Genomic DNA, 22,517 nt, shown 5'->3' on the forward strand with positions numbered 1-22,517 from the left:
ATATATGGAAAACATAATTTATAATAACAATAAATTATGCATAATTACAAGTAACTTGCAAGTTACCCTACTTAATCCTAACCCTAACCATATAGTAAGCACATGTAGTTAATTAATATTAGGCCTACTTGGTAACCAAAATGTATAAAGGACACCTTAAAATAAAGTGTAACCATGTATATAGATAGCCTATATAGGCTGTTATATATGTAGGACTATAACATATTAATTTAGAAGGGGTGGGGGCTTGTGCAGCTATACACATTTATGCATATATTTTCTGCAGTTTGTGGACAGGTGCCGTGATTAATAAGTGTGAGAATCTTTCAGAAACTGCCTTTGTGGCAACTTAAAATACATTTTCCTGTCAGAGATTTAACATCTATGGACAAATCCCAGAGCAATCTTCATTGGAGGTGTTACATTTCCACCACAGCTTGTGTTTTGATGGTCCAAAGAGAGAGCTGAGAGCCACTTGGCATGGATATTGATTCATTATGTACATATTCATATACACACACACACACAGTGGTTGAACAGTAGAGAGTTATCTCCAAAGAGAGGTGCATAGGTAAATTCACAAGAAACGTAGGCTAATTAAAATACCATGAGAAAATGTTTATTCAGTAGTGTTTTTTTTATGAAATACAATACTGTTTCTGTTTCTGTGACATTACCACTCATCACATTTCTCCAGTTCCAGCTATTAACATCATTCCGATGCACAAATGTCCTCAAATCCCTGTAGAACTGTTTCAGAACAGTAGGCACTTCAAGGGCTTCTAAAACATTTGTGAATATACATTTTCAGAGATTTTTTTTTTAATCTAACATATTACATACAATATGTAGTATATAAATAATTATATTCTATAAATTATTGTATATTAACATATACAGAGACGTCGTTGACTCTAAATGGTCAGGTCTTTAAAAGAAACGATGGAAATGCACATGAAAAGAAGAGTAAAAATGAGCAGATGTGATTCATATTATTAATCACCATCACTGTTAACAACACTGTTTGAGTCTTTGGAAGGTCAGAGACATTCAGCAGAATATGCTCGAGTCAGAAACATAGGAGAAATATTTGCAAAAGCTGCTTCCGCATTAGGGATAATATAATGAAATAAAGAAAAATAGCCTTTATTAGGGTTCCAGTCAACAGTGAACATTGAAAATGTGTTGATTGAGAACTGTGGGCGTAAAATCAGTAATACTGACGACTTATATTGGGTAAATGATGTTAACCTGTCATGGAAGATTCATTCTTGGACTCTTCCACTTGTTCATAATGAAGACTGAATTCATGTGGAAAAAAAATCCATATCTTATTCTAATGAACTTTTTTTTTCCTTCCAAGCATTGGGTAAGTGCACGATATCAAATAGTTCTGTGGAAATACAAAACATTCTTGACCTTGATGCGCTTTTATGTGCAATGCAAATTTACATAATGGTCAAAGTAATTTTAATTTAAGTAAATTACTGCAGTGCTATGAATGGCGGTGCTGATTTTTCTAAGAGACTTTATACTTCATGAGTGTTTACTTGAAAAGAGAGAGAATAAAGTAGTACAAGTAGAGAGCAATGTGTTCTTGGCTTCAGGCAAACTAGAATTTGAACTTTTAGGGACTTAACACTGTACCAACTACATTAGAAACATGAAATACATTTAAACATTCTGAAAAAATGTTGTGATCTTTGAATGATATCATCCAGACGGAAGTACAAACATTCATTTTGACTGATGAACAGAATGGCACAAGCCAAGGGAGAAAAACCCTTTACAAAAACGAAGAGATGAAAATCAAGTTACTGATAAAATCCAAACTGAGATAAGTTACTGAAATGTAATCAGTGGGAAATTAAAAGTATCAGATATAACCCAGGATTTACATCCCGGAATTGTCTTGTTCTTTAATAAAATGTACCGCTACTGTTAAAAAAAAAGTAGTCAACTAAAACCTGTGAGCAATGATTTACCTTCATACACTGACAACAACTGTTTTCAAAACCCATAGAGAGACAATCTTTGACATTTTTGATTCCAAAAAAGAAAATACAAGCCCCGGTTGGCTTTGTGAAGCAAAATTACTTTTTTGTTACATTTTTAAACAAGTAAAGTTTCCCCGTAAAAAAACAAAACCTCCCATCGACGTGCTACCGATCCACCATTACTCTTGGAGAGGAGTTGGTTGTTATAACGATGTTACTGTTGGCAATGATTGGTTGTTCAGGCGTAGAACTCTTTACTCGGAGCCTTCTGATAGGCTGAGCTGGGAGGCTTGCGCTCTCCAAGGTCGTAGCTCCCCTCGTCCTTCTTTCTCATGCGGTACACCAGAAGGAGGATTAGGAAGATGGCAAACAGTAAGCCAATCACTCCACCGGCTATAACCGCTGCAACAAGAAAAATGACACCAATTGTATATGGTTTAAAAAAATATCTAAAATCATATTCAGGTACACATCATATTCAAATGCTTTAATGAAAACTTACAGATGCGAATGAAACGAATTAAAATATCATAGAAATTTGACACAGAGACAACAAAGGGTTGTCAGCTTATAGAACTGATAAAAAAAGTATTAAAAATAATGGGTAATTTTGAGAAAAAATCTTTATTTATGCACTGGGATAAAGATTTGATTTGGTGCTTGATCAACCTGGATATGTCAACTAGCAGTCCATTAAAAAATAAATAAAAAGAAACCAATTATTTACCAAATTGGTCAATATTTATGAATTTTAATTATGTAAATGTCAACATTTCCAGTTAATTATATTTCTAGTCTTTAAACTGGCACTCTGCTGCTTTTGCAGAAATATGCGCCTCATCATTTATCATTTCCTTCATATCCAAATGTAAATTTATTTTGTAAAAAAAAAAAAAAAAAAGAAACATTTCTATAAAATGCTTGGTATTATTTTTTTGTAAATTTTTTTAAAATACTTCATTCTAAAACTTAACTGTTTTAAGGTATAAGAAAAGTGTACAAAGTAGAATTTTCTTGATTTGTAAATATCTTAAAAGGTCTGACCTAAATAGAGACCCTATAGCAAATTAACTTTTAAATACTCCACAAAATGAAAAAAATAAAATAATAATAATAATAAAGAAATTAAAACTGAAAATTGCCATAATTACATTTTTAAAGGACCCCCCCCCCCCTCTTTAAACAGGGGACTTAAAAGCTCCCCTAATTGAAGAAACACTCTTGTATGTTGTTCATTTTGAACATACCTGCCAGCACTTCTGTCCTCTTGAAGAGATTTTCTGTGTGAAGCTCCTGATGCATGTTGTCATCTTGTACAACACTCAGTGAGCTGGTGGCTTCAACAGTGACCTGGGGCTTTTCTGTCTGATTGTCAGAGATCTACAAAACAGTGAGAGAGGCAGAGAGAGAAAGACAGCTTAACATCGAAATTGCTGACACAAAAAACAGTTGAGCTTGTAGATAGTGTCGGGAAAAAAGTGAAGAGATTCAATAACAAGATTGAAGGATCCAACATAACAGTAATGCTCGGTAAAACTGTGAGAGACAGCAGGTCAGTGTAAGCGTCAAAAAGGGGCAATATCAAAAGTATCACAAGTTGTCACAGTTTTGCAGGCTGTGCAGGTTTTCGGAGATGTGGGAGTCAGCGAAAGCTTTGATAGTGTCAGAATCAGTATGACTGAAATGGACGAGCAACCGCACCTCTGGTACAACGTCTGCATCAATCCATGGGTCTATGCTGATTTTGTCCATCTCTTTGGAGATGGAGGACTCTGAGCTGGGGCTGCTGCTGTAGACAGGACGCTGAGTAGACCCTGCTTTGAATTCTGGGTACCGCGCAATTACTGTGGAAGTGTCTTCATAGTCAACTGTGTCACTTGAACCTAGAGACGTGAGAAATACAGAAATGAGTTGAATAAATACGATTTTCATTGACGTATGGTTTGTTATGATAGGACAATATTTGGTCGAAATACAACTATTCAAAAATCTGAAATCTGAGGGTGCAAAAAAATTGAATATTGAGAAAATTGCCTCTAAGGTTTAAAGTAGTTTTAGTCCAAACAACACTAGAAGCTTGCGAGTGTGGGTCTAAGAGTGAAGTGTAACACAGCCTTAGTTCAAAAGCATTGACTAATTTATGAAAAAAGGCACATTTTCTTGAAAAATCGTGCTGTGTAAACTTGGCATAAGTAATTGTTTTCATGAGAGTCACTGAATGATTCACTCAATCATTTTATTCAGAAATGAAACTTAATTTGGAACTATTTTAATTGGCAGAGCAATGTCACTGGCAATACTGTGTGTGCAGCCATGCTTATTTTTGTCAGCACTTGTTTGTTTGATATTGGTTAAATATCTTACAGGCCTATATGTTTTGCCATATCTTTAGCTTCGTCTGAATGTTTTTAACACAAGAACAGGTTTTATGTTAATATCTATTCACACAGAATGTGTTCTTGTGTTACTCTGTTCTGATTTGAAATGTGCCAGATGGACATGTTTGACCATTCTGAATGTACTATGCATATTTTGCAGCATTTCGCACATTCGAAAAACAGCGATTATGTTAAAAAGAGTTTAAAAAAGCATCTCTAGACCTTGTGTTATTTTCATTCCAAGACCCTCCATCTCACTTTTTTGAATGAAAAATACATTCGGTTTCAATGGCCCCTAAGCAACACGTCTGGTAAACCTAAAACCAGCCTAATCATACAGGGTTCTCTCGAGACTGATTATGCAACTAGTCATTTGTAAGGCAATTTCGAAAATATGAGGTTTGCACGTCTAGGACGTTATGGTCTGATGGGACTATAATGACATCCCTGTGGCCTGAGCTTTAGTTTGAATGTTCCAAACTTCCCTCTTTCTTGGACTTTGAGTTCTGTATAAATATAACCATAGAGAACGGCAGTGCACGATCAGCACTATTGTGCTTAAAGTGTTTCCAAGAGAGACAGATAAAATATATAAAATGTATAAATATTTCAACCATTCTCTCCATTTTGCACTGTAATTGTGCCAGGTACAAGGCACTGTGGTACAGCAGTAAGAGGTAGAGAAATGACTTATTAATAATGCAGAGTTTCTGTATGGAGCACACATCTGCTGAGTGACCATGGTGGTCTTGGCTGACCACGTTTGACTGCAGGTGAAACATCTGCCCGCTCACAGGGTGGGCAGCATTGTCTACCAACCACCTAGCAGCCTTTATATTACCAAAACATTACACAACATTTAGACACAACAAAACTGGCTCTGTGGGTTGATTATAAATACTTAATTAAATATTTTTCTAGTCCATAACTTAATAAGTAATGATGTGATGAGGTGCTCTACTAAAAGTCCATTACTTCTAGTCCATAACTCAATGCTGCACTAGTAAGATGACTGAGAAAATGTCCAAAATATTTAATAATTATAGAATAAACATTACTACTCTAACTAGCCTAGACTTTTCCATTATATGGGTGCTGGCACAGTGCAAGGGTGTTCTAGGTGGTTGCCAGGTCATTTCTATGCGGCTACAAATTTTTGATTGGATTGCCTACAGATGGCTTCTTCCTAGACCAAGCCAAAACAGCCATTCCATGGGTTTCTATGGCCCTGATACAAATGGCACACTTAGTGTGTACAGCCACATGCTAGCGTCCAGTGAGTCTTTTTTATTTATGATGTCCCATTTGTCATTTTAGGTTTCAGATGGGTCCTAAGCAGACCACTAGCCTACATTAAGGCCATTTTGTCTTCAAAGTGTAGACTTTGAGGAAGAATCAAGGCCTTAGGCTGGCATGGCTCAGGGTTTTTGGGCTGCCTCAGAATAGTGATAGTCCCAAAATGGGCAATTTTAGAATCAGCTGGACTGACATAAACAATCCTTACCTGATCCTGAACCAGAAGTGAAGTCATCATCATCTAAAGGGTAGTCACCAGACTGCTGGTCATCTAAATAGATGTCATCAGTTGAGGCAGGGGACTGACCAGAAACCAGTACCTACACAGGTAAACATAAGCAGAACTTTCAGAACCAAAACATCCAATTTCATTTGAAAAGTGTTTGAAATTTAAGTGAACTTTCTTCAAAGAAAACTATTTAGCCATTCCTATGCATACAAAATGATCTCAAATAAATCTTCACAGTTTCAAAAAAAGAAAAGAAATGTACACCCCTTAAGTACCATTAACATATCAAACAAAACCTTTTTTTTCATTTCTAAACAACACTGAAGAAAATCCTGGCTGATTTTGTTTTATGCTGAAGACATAAAGAACAAATACAACTGCCCAAGGTTCCTCCCACTTCTGTTTCCCTGGAAACTAACTCAAAGGAAAGTAATGTTTGATTCTCGTCCTCAGGAGAAACCTCTCTGAAAGCTCTCTGACCCACTAAAACGGTGCTAAAAAACCAATCTAAAAGTCAGCATCTGTCATTTCTCCAAACATTGTGGAGGTAACAAAAGGTTTATCGCTCTGAAGTAATACTTCAAGGTTGAGGAGGGTGCAAACGGACAGCCACAGTCTAGCGAGCAAATACAACAGGCTATCATTGTTGTCAAGATAGAGGGGCAGATGGACCAATGTTTGTTTCCAAAACCTATGACCCTTTCTTTTTCGCCGTGTTGGTATCACATCCTCCAGTGACCTTGTCATCTCCCACAGACCTCACCATTCATGCTTGCTTGGGCTCAGCCGTCTCTGATCTTTTCCATCCATATTAACCCTTCAGCAAATCACAATGCGCCACAAGCAGGACCAGTCAAACAAAAATAAAAAGCAGGCCATGCTTTGTGATCCTGTGTGTGATTGTATTTCTTATATTGTGAAGGGCAAACAATGAATTGAAACACTGATATTGTCTGTATATGTGTGTGTATTTGATTAAAGTCTACAAGAGCGCCAATGGATCAGACAATGAGATTGGATAATACTCCAAGCACCTTTGTGTGTAATCCGAATCCTCCTATTCACCCGGATGATAAATAATGGCACTCAGGTGATAAGGTTCAATTTGATAGTGGTCACTCATCCAGGATAAAAACCCAGAAAGAACGAAAGGGTTGGATTCAAAGCCTGTACAATAACAGGAGGCTGGAGCGGTGCTGTTTTCAGAGGCACTGAGGGGGAGATCAAACGGGACTTGAAAGCCAATTGAAGACTAAATAAAGCCATAGAAGAGCCAGAGTCTGTGATCAGCCTGTGATCAGCCATTGGTCCCGTTCAGGACATCTCAAACACACATCAGTCTTTGTTTGACTCTTCGCATTTTTCACAGTATCCTCACAAAGCAATGGCTTACATTAGGCGTCATTGCTCATCGTGACAAAGAACACATAGGAAGACGGGATAAAAAAAAACCATGTTTAACTTTGACAGCTTAAAATAATTGAACTTGAGTGACTAAACAGCCATTGTTTTTGTATGAAGGTTCCTAAGCAAATTGGTTTCAGAATTCAGACAGACTTCAAAGGCTATGTAATGTCATCTCGAATGATCTAGAACAAATTAATGCGAGCTTTAGACATTTAACGACAACAATGCTTATGTCCAGGAAAGGAAAGTCAATGAAAAGCAAAAATCAGCATTTTTTTTTATAGACAGGATCCACAAACAGTAGATTTGAAAATGCCTTGATGTCTTCCTACTCTGTAAACTGTGTAGGACAGGCAGCAACGAGCTATTTCTACCTGATCCAGATAGTTCACTCAAAATAAAAACCCTCTCATCATTTACTCACCCTCACATTGATCCAAACATTTCTTTCTTTCTTCAGAAGAACACAAATCAAACATTTTAAAGAATGCTGAGAAGAACCAAGCTAGATTGGACCCCATTGACTGCTACAGTATGCACAAGAAAAACGCTGAGACATTTCTCAAAATATCTTCCTTTAAGTTCTACTGAAGAAAGAAAGTCAGGTTTGAAATGACACAAGGGTGAGTAGAAGATGACTGAATTTAAATTTTTTGTGAACTGTCCTTTTAGGAGCTATTTTTACCTTATCTGACCTTTAAAAACTACTTCTGTTGATGTACCTTAATGTTGTCAGTTGAATCAATTCCATTCCAGTTCATTCAGATGTTACCACATTAAACACATCTTTATGTTCAAATGAAACACATTTTATAAAACCTAGTACCTTAGAAATAACTTTTTTTTTCATTTTCACTTTCTCTTAATTTTTCTCTCTCTTTTATTCCACATTTAGAACATAATATTTAACATGGTAAGACAGCTTGTCTGAAAGAGGCTGCCATAGGATTCAATGCTATGCATTAACATGCTATGTTGATGAGGTGCTCAGGTTTTTAGTATGTTGCCAGCTAGGAGGTCGCTAGGGTGTTGGTAAGAGGTTTCTAGTGTGTTCTGGTTGGTTTCAAGGTGCTTAGAGCCCACAATCAAGTCAAGTATGATATTCTACGCCTTAAAGATGTGGTTCCAACCCCTTCCATTAATGGAAGTCAATGAGAATTTTTCAATAGTTCTATATTCAACCAGGTGAAATCTACATGTCTGACTGCTTAGAAATAGTACACCTTTCTCTAGTTATGGTTAAGGGCTTGTTCAGATACACATGTACACTTCATTTTTGGCATTCTGCACAGTTAAGTGTAAAAGTCATCCATTGACCATGGGCACAGATAGACGTGTTAGGGAATATGCACAAAACCTAGAGGACCATTTAAGAACTCAAGTCTGTGCTGATCATGCAAATAATGTCATGTGAACAAAAGTGGAATGCAAACAAATGAACTCGATTTTAAGTTGGCATCAAATGGAATGTTCCTTATTAATTGATCTTCATCCAATCAATAACCAATGTTTATAGAACCCACCAAACACTCGCTCTTAAAAATAATGGTTCTTTTATTGGCATCTACTCTTCCATGAAAACCCTTTAATAACCATGGAACCTTTCGACTGCAAGTTCTTCATTGTGGAAAAAGGTTCTTTAGACTATTGAAATGTTATTCATACCGAGAAAAAAAAGGTTCTTTAAAAATCTGTTCACGAAAAGCTTCTTTTGGGAACCAAAAATGGTTTTACTATGGTATCTGTGCAAAAAAACTTTAGAATCTGTTTCAGTCGAATGTACATTACAATATGGTAGATACTTTTGTTACTTCTTGCAACTTTAAAGAATAAGCAATAACACAGCATGCCTATTTTATCTAATAATAACACAAATTATCGAATATACAATACATTTAGGAAAATTGCAAGAGCATAAGAAACATTTGATTAATAAAAATAGCACATTTATATTTTTTTAAAGGTCAAACTTAACCACCAGTATCAAATCCTAAAATATTTCTGGGATACATTTCTCCTCGTTTTTCTCTCATATGAAAGTGAGAGTCTCTGTTGCTTAATCCGTCTTCCAGCGAGAACGATTTTGATCCCTGCGATTTCCACATCCATGTGTTTCATAAAAACTGGCTTTAATGAATGGCTAAAGTGATTTAGGAAGGCCTCTAGAAATTCCTAGCGTTTAATTGAATAGGAATGTTCGGAAGAGCTTCAGTCAAAATTGCTAATGGGATGAAGGGACTAAAAAGTCACGAACTGAAAGAAATTGTTGCAGGTGAAGCAGTCAGATCTCAGATTTCATGCTGAAGTCACTGCATTTTCTTTACTTTGAGGCGGCCATGAAAAAGTGAGAGAGATGTAAGTGAGGAAAAGCGAAGGAGTGAGCGAGCGAGGTAAGAGTGTTTTGGATAATATCTCTCATTCCAAAACAAACTCCTGTCAGCCATATGAAGGTGAGAGCCGCATTCCTGAGTTCCCGGACTGCAACACAAGTGCTGTATTGTGCGAGGGTCTGAGTCCCACTCTTTCAGCCCGAGCCAATGATACAGCTGGACAGGAAACTCTGAAACTCACAACCAGCTCACTCTTCTCACTCAAAAAGCCTTGCCAAGCACACTGTCTCTCTCTCTCTCTCTCTCAGCACACCATCACCAACTCATATGTTACACATAGTGTCCAGCCAGCTGTATGCAGCTGCCAAGTCGCAGAGTTGAAAGCAGAGAGAACGCACTGACACATATGCTGGATTTGGCAAGTGGAGGTCTAAAGTACATAAAAGGAAAACATTTACTGCTGGCCGAAAATAAGGTGAATAATTCAAAGACAGGAAACAACCAGGCCAGGAAATATTTTAGTGCCAGCACTAAAATGTCTACACCTATATTGTAATTTAATATGATTTTAATAGGACTTCATTAGTCCTTCACATAGAGAATGACAGTGACAGAAGCTAAACGCTAGTGGCAGTTCTCCAGGTGGCTCTGTCGGTTTCCACACCCTGTGAAAACCTGATTAATTAAGTTTAGTCAGGCTTCCCTCACACTCTAACCACAAGAGGCACAGTGCAAAATACACAAATACGGTAAACTGAGCTAGCAAATGTAAATGCAGCTATTTTCCATAAGCCATTTCTCTCAAGTCAACAACATCTTGTAGAATGGGTGGTACCTGTATGTCCATGAACAGACTCTGAACAGAAATGAAAAGACGCTCTTTATGTCCTAAATCTCTAATGTTAATCTTAACTGTAAAAATGAAAATCTATGATTAAGTCATAAAAAATTGCCAGTGTGGCTACTTCAACTTACAAGCTGTTCTTTACTGTATTTCAATAATATATCAGATGGTATAATAATAACAAATTATATTTGCATTTTAAATACATGTGAAGGCCTCATTATATCTCAAGCAAACTGAAGAAGGGACTGGTGTGACAACTGCCAAAGTGAACTTTCTAGAAAAAGTTTCCTGAAGAATTGCTTCATAGTATAAACTGAAGTTGTAATCCCAATTGAAAGCAACATAGACATCATTTTTTCATGTTTAATACTGTAAAGCTGCTTTTAAAGCAATCTTTTGTATAAAATGCTATATGTGACCCTGGAACACAAAACCAGTCATAAGTGTAATTTTTTTTTAAATTGAGATTTATACATCATCTGGAAGCAGATCTTTCCATTGATGTATGGTTTGTTAGGATTGGACAATATTTGGCCTAGAGACAACTATTTTAAAATCTGGAAAATGAGGGTGCAAAAAAATTCACCTTTAAAGTTGTCCAAATTAAGTCCAAAGCAATGCATATTACTAATCAAAAATTAGTTCATCAAAAGTTTTGATATATTTACGGTAGGAAATGTACAAAATATCTTCATGGAAAATGATCTTTATTTAATATACTAATTATTTTTGGCATAAAAGAGAAATGTATAATTTTGACCCATACAATGTATTTTTGGTTACTGTGGTTTTGTGGTCCAGGGTCGAATGTTGAATTTCAGAGCTAATATCAAACACATCGCTATAAGATCAGATGCTTTCTTAACCCCTGTTTTCTCGATCAGCTTTGTTGAGTTTATCTGTATGTTAACTTCTTTTATCTCTAAATGAAGAAAATAAAATAACTTTGCATTACAAATATATTAAATTTGTAGGAGTCACACCACATGAAATTTTACAACCTGAATTAACTTTGACTTGTCACAAAGATTTTGCTTGACTGAACTGGGCACACAAATAAGGGTCTGCAGGGGTCCTCTCTATGATGTAATTTTCCTTTGTATTCTGCAAGTTGGTGTCAAATTCGTCTCCAGTCGTGGCACCACTGCTCCTCTCTACATGAGGTCTTTCTCCCCTGAATATTAACTCACCCTGTACTATAATGACCTGAAACTTTTGCTTCATGCCATCTTCTCCCACAACTTTTCTCAATTCACCCTATTAGCCTCCATATTCTGTTCGGTTTCATTTCAGTACACATTCTTACCAATTCTAGTTGTTTTGCTATTCTTCTTATCTTTACCTTCAGCCTGCCTGTGTATTACATTACCTGTTTTCCTCATTTACCCCTGCTGTTTCTTGATTTGGATTTGTTTGCTTTGTCAGAACTGTCTTTATGGTTACTGACCTCTGACAGTCTGAATACTCCACTCTCAAACTCAGCTAATGGTTGTACTTCGGAGTCTGACCCTGGTCTACACAGTTGGTTACACCACATGAAGAGTTTCAGAAAACCTTATTATTATTATTACTTTAACTTTATACATTAGTTGCTGATTGGATTGTTGAGATGTGGTCGTTGCACTCAAAACTGAAACACAAACATGGATGATTTGTTTACAATAAGATTTATATCATGTTTTGAATACTGAGGCTTATTACTGGCACAACAGATGTTCAATATATGTTCAGAAGTAGCATTCAATTACAATATGTTAGTCAAGCATTCATACTTGCGTTTGTGTACTTGCATGTTTCTGGCTTTATTAGGTTTATGCTTAGAAGTTAGCCAACTAAAGTCAATCTTTGTCATTTAGTTGATGCTTTAATCCAAAGGGCATTTGTTACAAGGACCTCAGGGAGTCACCAGGGGTTAAATTTGTTTGTTTAAAAACAGGGTAAACCATTGTGGTGGTCATATGTATCATAAAAATAAATGGAATCAGAGAGTCAGGAATGCATATATATGGATGAACATAAAAGAGCGCCGGCTACATGGTCTAACAGGCTTATGAAAAGGAGAAAAATACAGCAAAGAAGAGAGAAAACGACCAGTTTAGAGACTGAATTGAAGACACTGAATACACAAGACAAAGCAGGTTTTTTTTTAGCTGCTGGGTGAAGCTCACACTGCCAGACTAATATGATTATTACACTGCGAACGGCCCCTTTACACATTCCAGACTGCATTCGGTTCCCTTAATGTAATCTCAATATGAAGCAGACTGCTGTGTTTCCTTTGAAATTCCTCTCCATGCCCCTGAGGCCTGGCTGTGTAATTTCACATAGTCTGCTGCTCTGCTCCAGCCGCAGGAAAATGTGGTGTGTTTTCCTAGTTCAGACTGACACCATTTAGTATGTGACACCATATTACACAATGATGCCATAAAGCCACCATCTTTCCTGAAGGAAAACACAGACGGAGCCAACATCTCCTCCGGTTCTCTCTGATCACAAGCACTGAGTGAATTACCTATGGACACAAAGCTAAATCCAGTGTGACCTCAGTGGTCTGCTTCACTTTAATTAACAGACATACAGTATAGTGCTTTAAAATTTACCCATGGAGTTACATTTAACCTGTATGTTGCATATTGCAGTCTGTAATAGCTAGTTAGCTGAAAATATATTTAAAGGTTTTCCCACTGTGATTAACCCTGGGTTAACATCGTTTTTAACCCCCAGGCCACTTTTAACCTTGGGTTAAGCAATATTTCACACTTTTAATTCTGAATGGGACTTAGCACAGTTTTTTTGCTCTGGGTAATGAAGATTTAATCCATGCCCACGGGTCGCCTAGAGTCTTTTTACAGACCACCTGATACATATTGCACACAAAAATGTATTGCAATTGCTGTCCTGTGGCAAAACATGAGGCCAGCTGCAATTTAGAACAAACATGTAATAAACGCATCAGTGAATGGTGAGATATTTTATTATACTACAGAGATTGATGAGGAAATTAAATGCTATCCCATCCAAACAGGAAAACTCATTTATTCACTAGTCAACTGTTACAGCCTCGTTGTGTTTATACTTGCAGTCTTGTAAACTTTTCTATCTCAGATGTGTTGATTTTAAATATAGATGCAGAATATAGAGTTGTCAGAACCTTATGCAACAATGGTGCTGTAGTTTATACCATAACCTTAGCTATTCTTTCTGGAGGAGATTATATTTATTTTATTATCAAAACTTATAAATGTTGTGTTTATGTGTGAAGATTATCTTGACAATCAACACATGCAATCAGAAACTTTCGTTGGTCAATTATTTTCCGGGATAATCCAGATCGTAAAGGCTTTTTGTCAAATGAACTAAGGTGATGCTAACTCCCTTATAAAACTACGTCATTACTACAGCACTCTACTGAGCTTTGTTTTCTAAGTTCTGTCTGTTAAATAACCAGTAATTACACTTATATATCAAGAGACATTTTAATTACAAAGTCACACATACTAATTTCTTCGGTTTTCTGATATTTCAAATTAACATGCCCCAAAATGGTAAATACTGTGCAAACAAACCTGCTCAAGAAAACAGACTAACTGTATTACACTTTTATTTGAGCAGAAAACTTACATTTTGCTAGGGTTTTATAGCTCAGCTCTGCAATGCAGAGAGAGTGCATACACATGGTTGCCAAGTCGGAAGATTAAGTAAACCACTGTGCAGAAACTGTATCGATTTAAGCAAAAGGTTGTGATTGGGGAATTTAAGCCTTGGACATCTGGCAACCTCCAATATAAAAGTTTGTGGAGGCTTGGAACCAAAGCAAGAAAACACAAATGCCAGTGGGCAAATTTTGCTGATGATCAAGAGATGCCGAAATCGTGATCATGATTAAAATGCAATTGATCGGAAGAGAACTAACACTGAGCTGACCTGAGCTAAATAATTACACTATTCTATTTTACGACTGCTTTACAGAAGAATTTGTCTCCATTAGTCTACGATTTTCCTGTTTACCTCTGTGAAGCTGCTTTGACATTATCTGTGCTGTAAAGCACTGTAATTCAGGTGAAGGGACTTGACTTGTAAGTCTGAAATTGTAATATTCATAAATCGGGAGGTCAAAAGAACTACTGTTCCACCAAAACTCTGAAATGTGAGTGATGGGAGACAAGTCGTCATGTTCATGTTAAGGAACACTGACCCAGATGGCATCAAGTATACTCTGACAGTCTGACTATTTTTTATTATTTTTTTTGCAAGAAAATGCTTATAAACTAAACAAAGCTTAGTTCCCTCAGATGCATTTTTTTTCTCAGCATCTGGGAGAAACAATCAAGACAAACTCAAATTATAAATAGGAATTTCCACAGATAGACAAGCAGTTAATGCCTGATCTCAGCCTCATAAATATGCAAAGGATGCTAATGCAGTGTTTAGACAGAGGTGGAAAGTAACAAATTACATTTACTCGCGTTACTGTAATTGAGTAGCTTTTTTGTGTACTAATACTTTTTAAAGTAATTTTTTAAATCTGTAATTTTACTTTTACTTAAGTATATTTTGTTTAAAGTATTGTACTTCGCTACTTTTTAAAACACAATAATTACTGAGTAAAAAAAAAAAAAAAATCGCTCCCTGGAAACTACGTCAGTAAATAATGGGCATGAGGGCAAACTGGCGCTAAAATCACAAGAAAGGTGCAGACGGTCAAAACAGGCGTAAGTGGTGCATACACCGCTGAAAACGAAACCCCGTCATATTCTGAAGTTGAACTCGAAGGAAATGAAGTGAACCCCTGGCCATATGTATGCTCTATTATGCAGTGTAAGCTGTACTTGCCTAGGAAGACCAAACTAGCAGCTTATAAAATCTCGACAAGACATCAACCCTTCGCAAGAATGTAGAGGTAAGCTAAATAATTGCATCGTTGCATTGGTGGTTAAAATGAAGCTTTGACATGTTAGCAAGAGGTTTTCCACAAATTAGCCAAAAAGACAGTGGTGAGGAGTGTGCTATATATATCATCTGCGATAATATCATGTTTTTTGTTTTAATGATGTGTGCGTGCATTTATAGTGCGTTCTTTCACTGTGTGATTCAGTCTCCTAAAATGCATTTAGAATGATCACAAAATGTAAGATATAGGGGCAGAAAATTCACATATTTATGTAATTTCATATATTAAATCAAAATCACACAAAGAAGGCCGTCTTTTCCTCCAAAAATCATCATGAATATATACATACATATATATAACAGTTCAGTAAACAAGTTAATTAAGAGACTTGCGTTTTAGACACCATATTGCCTTTTTTAGCTCTATTTCTACAACAGAAAATAATTCCAAACACAGCCACCAAAGCACAGTTTTGCGTCTCTGAGCAACGTGACCGTGTTTCGTTCCTGAATGAATCAACCGTTTAAATGATTCGGTTCAATCGCAATGACTCACTTATTAACAGTGACTTGCTGACACATACTGGCCATTTTAATTTCACATTTAAAGTATCTTTTGATTTTTTTTAAATAATTAATTTCTTATCATTTCAAATGAGTATTCAACATTTTATGTCTTGTATATCAAAACATTATTCATGCATTTGTAACTGCAGGTTAAATGCATTCTTGTCCTGCACTAAACAGTGTAATACATCTAAATGCCACTTCCAATGAATCTTCTGCATTTCCTCTGCATTAAAAGATGAGTTTGTTGATACTGATTAGCCTGGTAACAGCCCAAATGTTTTATTATTCTTAATAACTGATTCCTTTAATTAAAAAAAACAACTAGTTTGAGATTAATAGACCTATCCCAGGGGTGTCAAACTCAGTTCCTGGAGGGCCGTAGCCCTGCAGAGTTTAGTTCTAACCCTGCTCCAGCACACATATCATGTAGTTTTCAAATAAACCTAAATGATTAGATTAGCTGGATCAGGTGTGTTTAATTAGGGTTAAATCTAAACTGTGCAGGACTGTGGCCCTCCAGGAACTGAGTTTGACACCCTTGGCCTGTCCCATTTTTGCCTCCCTCCCACTGTTAAAATGTAACTAAGTCATTTTTACTCTGAGTAAATTTTAAATGAGCTACTTTTTACTTTTACTTGAGTAGATTTTTAGACTGGTACTTTTACTTGTACTTGAGTAAAATTTCATTAATGTAATGGTACTTTTACTTGAGTAGAATATTTTTGTACTCTTTCCACCTCTGTGTTTAGAAACATGTAAAGTCTTTAGTTAAAGTATTAGAATATGTATACAGGCCTAATATACACTTGATGTAAAAAATGGTTGTAATGTTATTCATCTTACTGCCAAATTTCTCTTTTTCATTTCTTCATTAAATGTCTGCAAGATGATACTAATGCACATTGCATTCAATAGAAACATCTGAGTCATTCACTTTTGCATTGAGTTTAGAAATGAATATGATTGAATTTTACAGAAGAAGAAAAATCTGAAAGAAGACAAGAATAAAAAACCAGAGCAAACAGTGGGACACTGTGTAATGACTATTGGTTAATGAGCTGAATGTGTTGAAAGCTACAGATGTTCTTCTGTCTGCTCATGTATGCATAAAAAACTTTAACAACACGCATATAAAAGCACCAAATTAAAGGAGAAAAACACCTTCAAATGGAAAGGGGAAAAAAAGTATTTTTAATGTTTCTCTTTTTGAGCGAATACATGATAACTGGCTGAAAAGGCTAATGAACAGTGAAAAAATAAAAACAGTCAAGTTACTACGTTTGGATCTTATTATATTCAAATTGAACAAAGGCAAACAAGTTATAAACAAAAAAGTACCCCTTGTGAAAAGAGGTACACTTTAGTATACTTTAAAAAGAGTACTCAAATAATATACTTTTGATTTAAAAGAATATACTTAGGTGTGTAACTTATTTAACATGTATTTATTTATTTAACTTATTAACATTTTAATTGCAATTAAATGAAAATATATTATAGTTAGAATTTATAATAAGTCCAGTTATCTGAACCAAATTAAGTAGGACTTAAGCACGTTTGTAAGTCATTTTATAATTACTTTTAAAATATGATTAAAATGTATTGCCTAAAATACTAACAATCATAAGGTCCACTACACCCTGGGAATGATGAAGTTGCAATTTAGTACATTTAATATATATATATATATATATATTTAAATGTAATATTGAATAGCACACTACAGTTTTTATTCATTTAGTTAGTGCTTTACATGTGCTTTAATATGTTAGTCAAAACTTTTAAAACAGAGTGATTTAAAGGGCTCTTTAAAGTAAAACTTTTAATTTTAATTAATTTATTTCATTAATATTATGTTATATGAAATGACAGTTTAAGAAAATATATACATTTAAGATTCAAAGTACACAAGTGCACATTCAGTACAATTAAGCACATTTCTTTTTCACATCATGTCATGAGTAAATGTAAATGTATTTGCTATTAAAATTTGGTCTAAAGTCCATTATAAATTAAACCACAAATAGCTGCTGTGTCTCACGGACTACAAGCTTGCGGTTCACACTACCGTGTCTCTCAGCTATGACTGACTGGATGATTTGTGGCCAGTGTGCATGTGTCAGGCCTCCAGAGCTCCAGTAATGATCAGGTCTACTGGACAGTGTGAGAACACAGCTGTGGCCGTGATATTAACCTCAACCGGCTGAGCTCTCAACGCACAGATGATATAACGCCTGGCCAGCTGCAGAGATTCAAACATACAGACGAAAAACACTCACACTCCACTGCACACACACAACATCCATCAGGTTGCCATAACTGTCAAAAAGAAGCTGGATGGGAAGTGAGAACCAGGATGAATACTGACCATTCAGACCACAGGCATGTCTGGTATTCCTAAAATGCCTTCTCAAATACAGATAAAATAAGTAAACAGTACGAGAGAAATGAAGGGATGGAGAGAAGGTCTGCAGGAGAAGGAAAGATGGAGTGGGGATGAAAGCGAAGGAAAGACAAAAAAGTAAGGATATAAAAAATAAAAAAAATAAGGTCTTGTTTTTCTATTAATAAAAAAAAAAAAAAAAAAGGTCAGGGAAGGAGGTTATTTTAACCGCTAGAAACCTCCTGGTCAAAATAAGTAATACATCAGCAGTTTTCTTTTTTCTTTTTCTTTTTTTTTCTAGTAACAAGCATTAAATAAATATCAAAATCAAACCGATAACATAAATTAACATTTTTTTTTAAGAAATTAATATCACCAGGTGCTTTTTTATTTCATAAGATGTATTTGAAGACATTTATGGTGCTACAAAAGATTTCTATTTCAAAGAAATGCTATTCATTTGAACTTTCTCTTCTTTAAAGAATCCTGAAAAAAAAAGTTTCACGGTTTCCACAGAAATATTAAGCAGGACTTAGATAAGCATATAATAAAACGTATCATGTGACACTGAAGGCTGCTGGAAAATCAGCTTTGCCATCACAGGAATAAATTACATTTTAAAATATAATGAAAAGAAAACTTCTTTTTAATTGCAAATAATATTTCAAAATATCACAGTTTTTACTTTTCGATCAAATAAATCAATGAATTTTTTTTTTTTTTTTTTTAAATCTGACCAACTTTTAACTGGTATAGTGTGTCTATCTGAATAATAAACATTGAATTTTTGCCTCTAATGCTTTAAAAACGTAATGGAACCTCAATTTTACCACTGTTAGTGGAAAGTAGCATGAGCTCAGCGGGTTTATACCTCTATATTGTTCTAGACTGCTGAGTTATAATGAAGAAAGGGAAACAATGACGGTTAAACAGCATGTGAGGTCTACTGCATCTGGAGAACAGGTGAAAACACACACATACTGCCATAAAGACACATATACTGTACGAATATGAGAATGTTCCAGCTAATAACCTTGTCTATATACAGTTTCTTATCAACTTCTCACAGCATATAAATACGATCAAGTGATCTGAAGACATTTCGCAAAGGCATCTCTGAATTCCAGTCACTGGATTTTTAGAGTTCTCTTCTTTATGAACGTAAACTCAATTAAGTGTTAGACTAACCGCTGATCCGTCTATATAACTTGCAATTAATTAGCAAAACATCATAAACGTCATGTGAAGTTCATGCCTGGCTGTATATTTTAACGATCTTTAGAAAGTCACTGCATACTGTTCTTTCAGTAACTTAAACCCTCAATCCTCGTTTTTCCCATTTCTCCTCACAGTATGTACCATTGTGTCGGTGCACACCTGGGGCTCATGTGGGCTCTTATTTGACAGTCCTCTGGGGAGCTCAGGTAACCCATTGGGTCATGAAGTGCACACCTGGTTATTCAGACCACTGATTTACAGCACATAACACACCTGAGCTCCGCATACAGTAAATCAGTTCAAATCTGAGAACTGATCCGTTCACTTAAATCAGAAAGATGGCCAAATCTGTACATATTATAAATCACATCAGTCATAAGCTCAGATGTGAGGTCAAAGACAAAAAGAGTGTCCACTTTAAAGAGAATTTTTAGGAAGTTCTTCAGAATGAACTGTTTGGATTCTTTATGGTTTCATATGATAATCTTTATTCCTTGTTTGGAAAAGCTTTAATGTCATGTCGATCATCAAGTAAAAAGTAACACCATAATTGCCTTATATGCACGTTTACAAATGTTAATCATTCATTTTAAAATGCTTTTTGTAAAAAATGTATGTTTTACAAATATAATGAATAAATAGAATTATATCACACCATATAAGTCACACAGGATGACAATTTACATATGCATTGTCAAATTACATACACATGATATGGCAGACATATAATAAGCAGTGAAGCATTTTTGCGGAAATATTACAACATTTTATTTTTCTAAAAAATCACCATGCAACATTTTAATAAAAAAAAAAAAGATGCACTTGGTGCAACAACACAGCTTGACATCATGCAGTTGATCGACACCTTCAAAACAAGACAAATCTGAGCCATGAGCCTCTCATTTTCAGCAGCATTCCTCCGTCTGTGCTACTGGAGGCCGGCCAAACCAGCTCCCTCTGGAAGGATAACCAGGCTCAAATTTACTGCTTACTTCTAAAAACTGAGCAGACTTTGGTGGAGTCTGTCGTGGACTTTTCTCTGTGCTATTCCAAAAAAGCAGTCACAGTCAGTCTCAAGACAAACTTACATGAATCTTGCAGACCGTAAACTGTTTTCCACATTCCAACTTTTCTAAAAGAGGAAAGGATTATCTCCTAAAAAAGGAAACTTTGGGATAGAAGATCTAGGAGCATAACAGGAAATAACATACAGAAGATTTCTGTGGAGAGCAAACAAAAATATGGGATAAATCATTAGCTTTACTCTAGTCCCAAGTCTACACTTGGGTTTTATGAATTTTATTTTAATTCTTTTTTTTTTTTTTTTTTTACAGCTAATGGCTCCTGTAAGAAACATTGCTGGTTCTTTGAGTAATACGTAATGGGAATCTCAAAAGAAAACCAGAAACTTAAAAATATGGAGGACAAATGTGAAAATTCACGTAAAAGCCAACCTCAAAATATAAACCAAATCAAATGCATGGACCATCAAAGAGGCTTGTTTCTAAAAATATGCCTTGAAAAATTCCAAACAAGCTTTGCTTCGGTAGATAAAAGTGAAGTGAGGAGGGAAAGAGAGAGAGAGGGTGAGGATGTGAGAGATAGGTAGAGAAAAAAATCAGATCAAGCACTATGATATGATATGTCAGCTTAAACTCTGATCGGCCACATGAAAGCCTCACTATCTCGGGGTATCTTTACGTGGTCATGCCCTCCGTCTGCGGGGAGCTATCAGTTAAATAAGGTTCACCAAAACAAATCTGAAGGCAAAAAAAGGATTGCAAAACATCACAGAACCCAGAGGTCTATGGCAAAACAATTTTAGACTTAGGGCCCTAAGCTAAAGTGCACGGCGCATGTGCACTCATGCAACGTGCAATAAACCAATCAGAGTCTCTTCTCCCATCCCCTTTATAACCAGTTGAGCTCGCACCATGGCTGTTCACTATTTAGATCATGGTGGGATGTAAATTTTCGTTTTAAATGTTTTTGTGTGCTGCTGTGCATCCCTGTGTGATTAATGAGCAAAGTGTATGCGAGTTGTGCACCGCCTATAGGTGGATATTACTAATGCGCTCTTTAAATAACAAAGAAAAAATATTTTGCCAAACTTTAGACCAGGTTTGAGCAGTTCATTTTCAGTTCCTCAAAATAGCAACATGTCAAAAATTCACCTGCCCTGCCTGAACACACCTCTTTTTTAGACCAGCATGCCCTTGGACGCACAAATGGGCGCAAGTGCATTTGCTATTTAAACAACATGGTGCAGGATGGGAAAATGAGAACTGCATCGTCTGAAACTAGCAAAAACACTTGCGCTGCATTGTGCCGGGTATATGATAGGGCCCTTACTCTGTGGTTCTACCATATGTTAAATATTCCCCAAAGTTCCTTCAAAGGTTGAAATTATGTGTGATAAGATTCTCACGATGTGGATTTGATGTTAAAATGCATCCAGATGAATGATGCTCAAGAAAAGAGAAGGCCTAAAACACAAAACCAAAATTGACCATACTGACTTTCAAAAGGCAATTCATTCATAGAAAAAAAAAAAATAATAATAACTTTTGTTTTAGAATCTTTTATCAAAACGTAACAACTTGCTTCTCCTCTAAAACAAAATTTTCTTAACTGCTGACATCAGACTGTTTGATATTGCTTACCAATAGCCAGACAGGTATTTAGGCATTCGTTTCTGACCATTCAATGACCATTTTTCAGAATCAAATCTACTAATTAGATTAGAAAATACATTTTTTATTCAATATGCGGTTTTACTTAGGAAAACATAACATAACATGTCATAACATAAGTGAAATGGTGTGCACATCTTTCATATATTTTCACAGTGTTTCTCATTAAGGATGTTGATGGCAATCTGAAGAAGACATATTTTAATGAATCCTCTGTGCAGATGCAAGATTTCCAAATATAGCTTGAAATATATGATAATGTGCATATGAACATTTCTT

The 22,517-nt window shown here is 35.7% G+C and overlaps 1 protein-coding gene across 1 annotated transcript in view; it reads right to left on the minus strand.

Moving 5' to 3' along the window:
- Window positions 1-597: 597 nt before the first annotated feature.
- Window positions 598-22,517, minus strand: part of LOC132158105 (syndecan-2-like) — a 26,420-nt gene continuing 4,500 nt past the window's right edge. The window contains exons 2-5 of the mRNA XM_059567377.1: window positions 5,880-5,991; window positions 3,699-3,880; window positions 3,245-3,377; window positions 598-2,399 (exon numbers count right to left, since the gene is read on the minus strand). Of these exons, the coding sequence (XP_059423360.1) occupies window positions 2,236-2,399; window positions 3,245-3,377; window positions 3,699-3,880; window positions 5,880-5,991 (591 nt within the window). The 3' untranslated portion in view covers window positions 598-2,235. The remainder of the gene's footprint in view (window positions 2,400-3,244; window positions 3,378-3,698; window positions 3,881-5,879; window positions 5,992-22,517) is intronic.

This window comes from Carassius carassius, chromosome 15, assembly GCF_963082965.1.
Source record: "Carassius carassius chromosome 15, fCarCar2.1, whole genome shotgun sequence".
Lineage (NCBI taxonomy): Eukaryota > Metazoa > Chordata > Actinopteri > Cypriniformes > Cyprinidae > Carassius > Carassius carassius.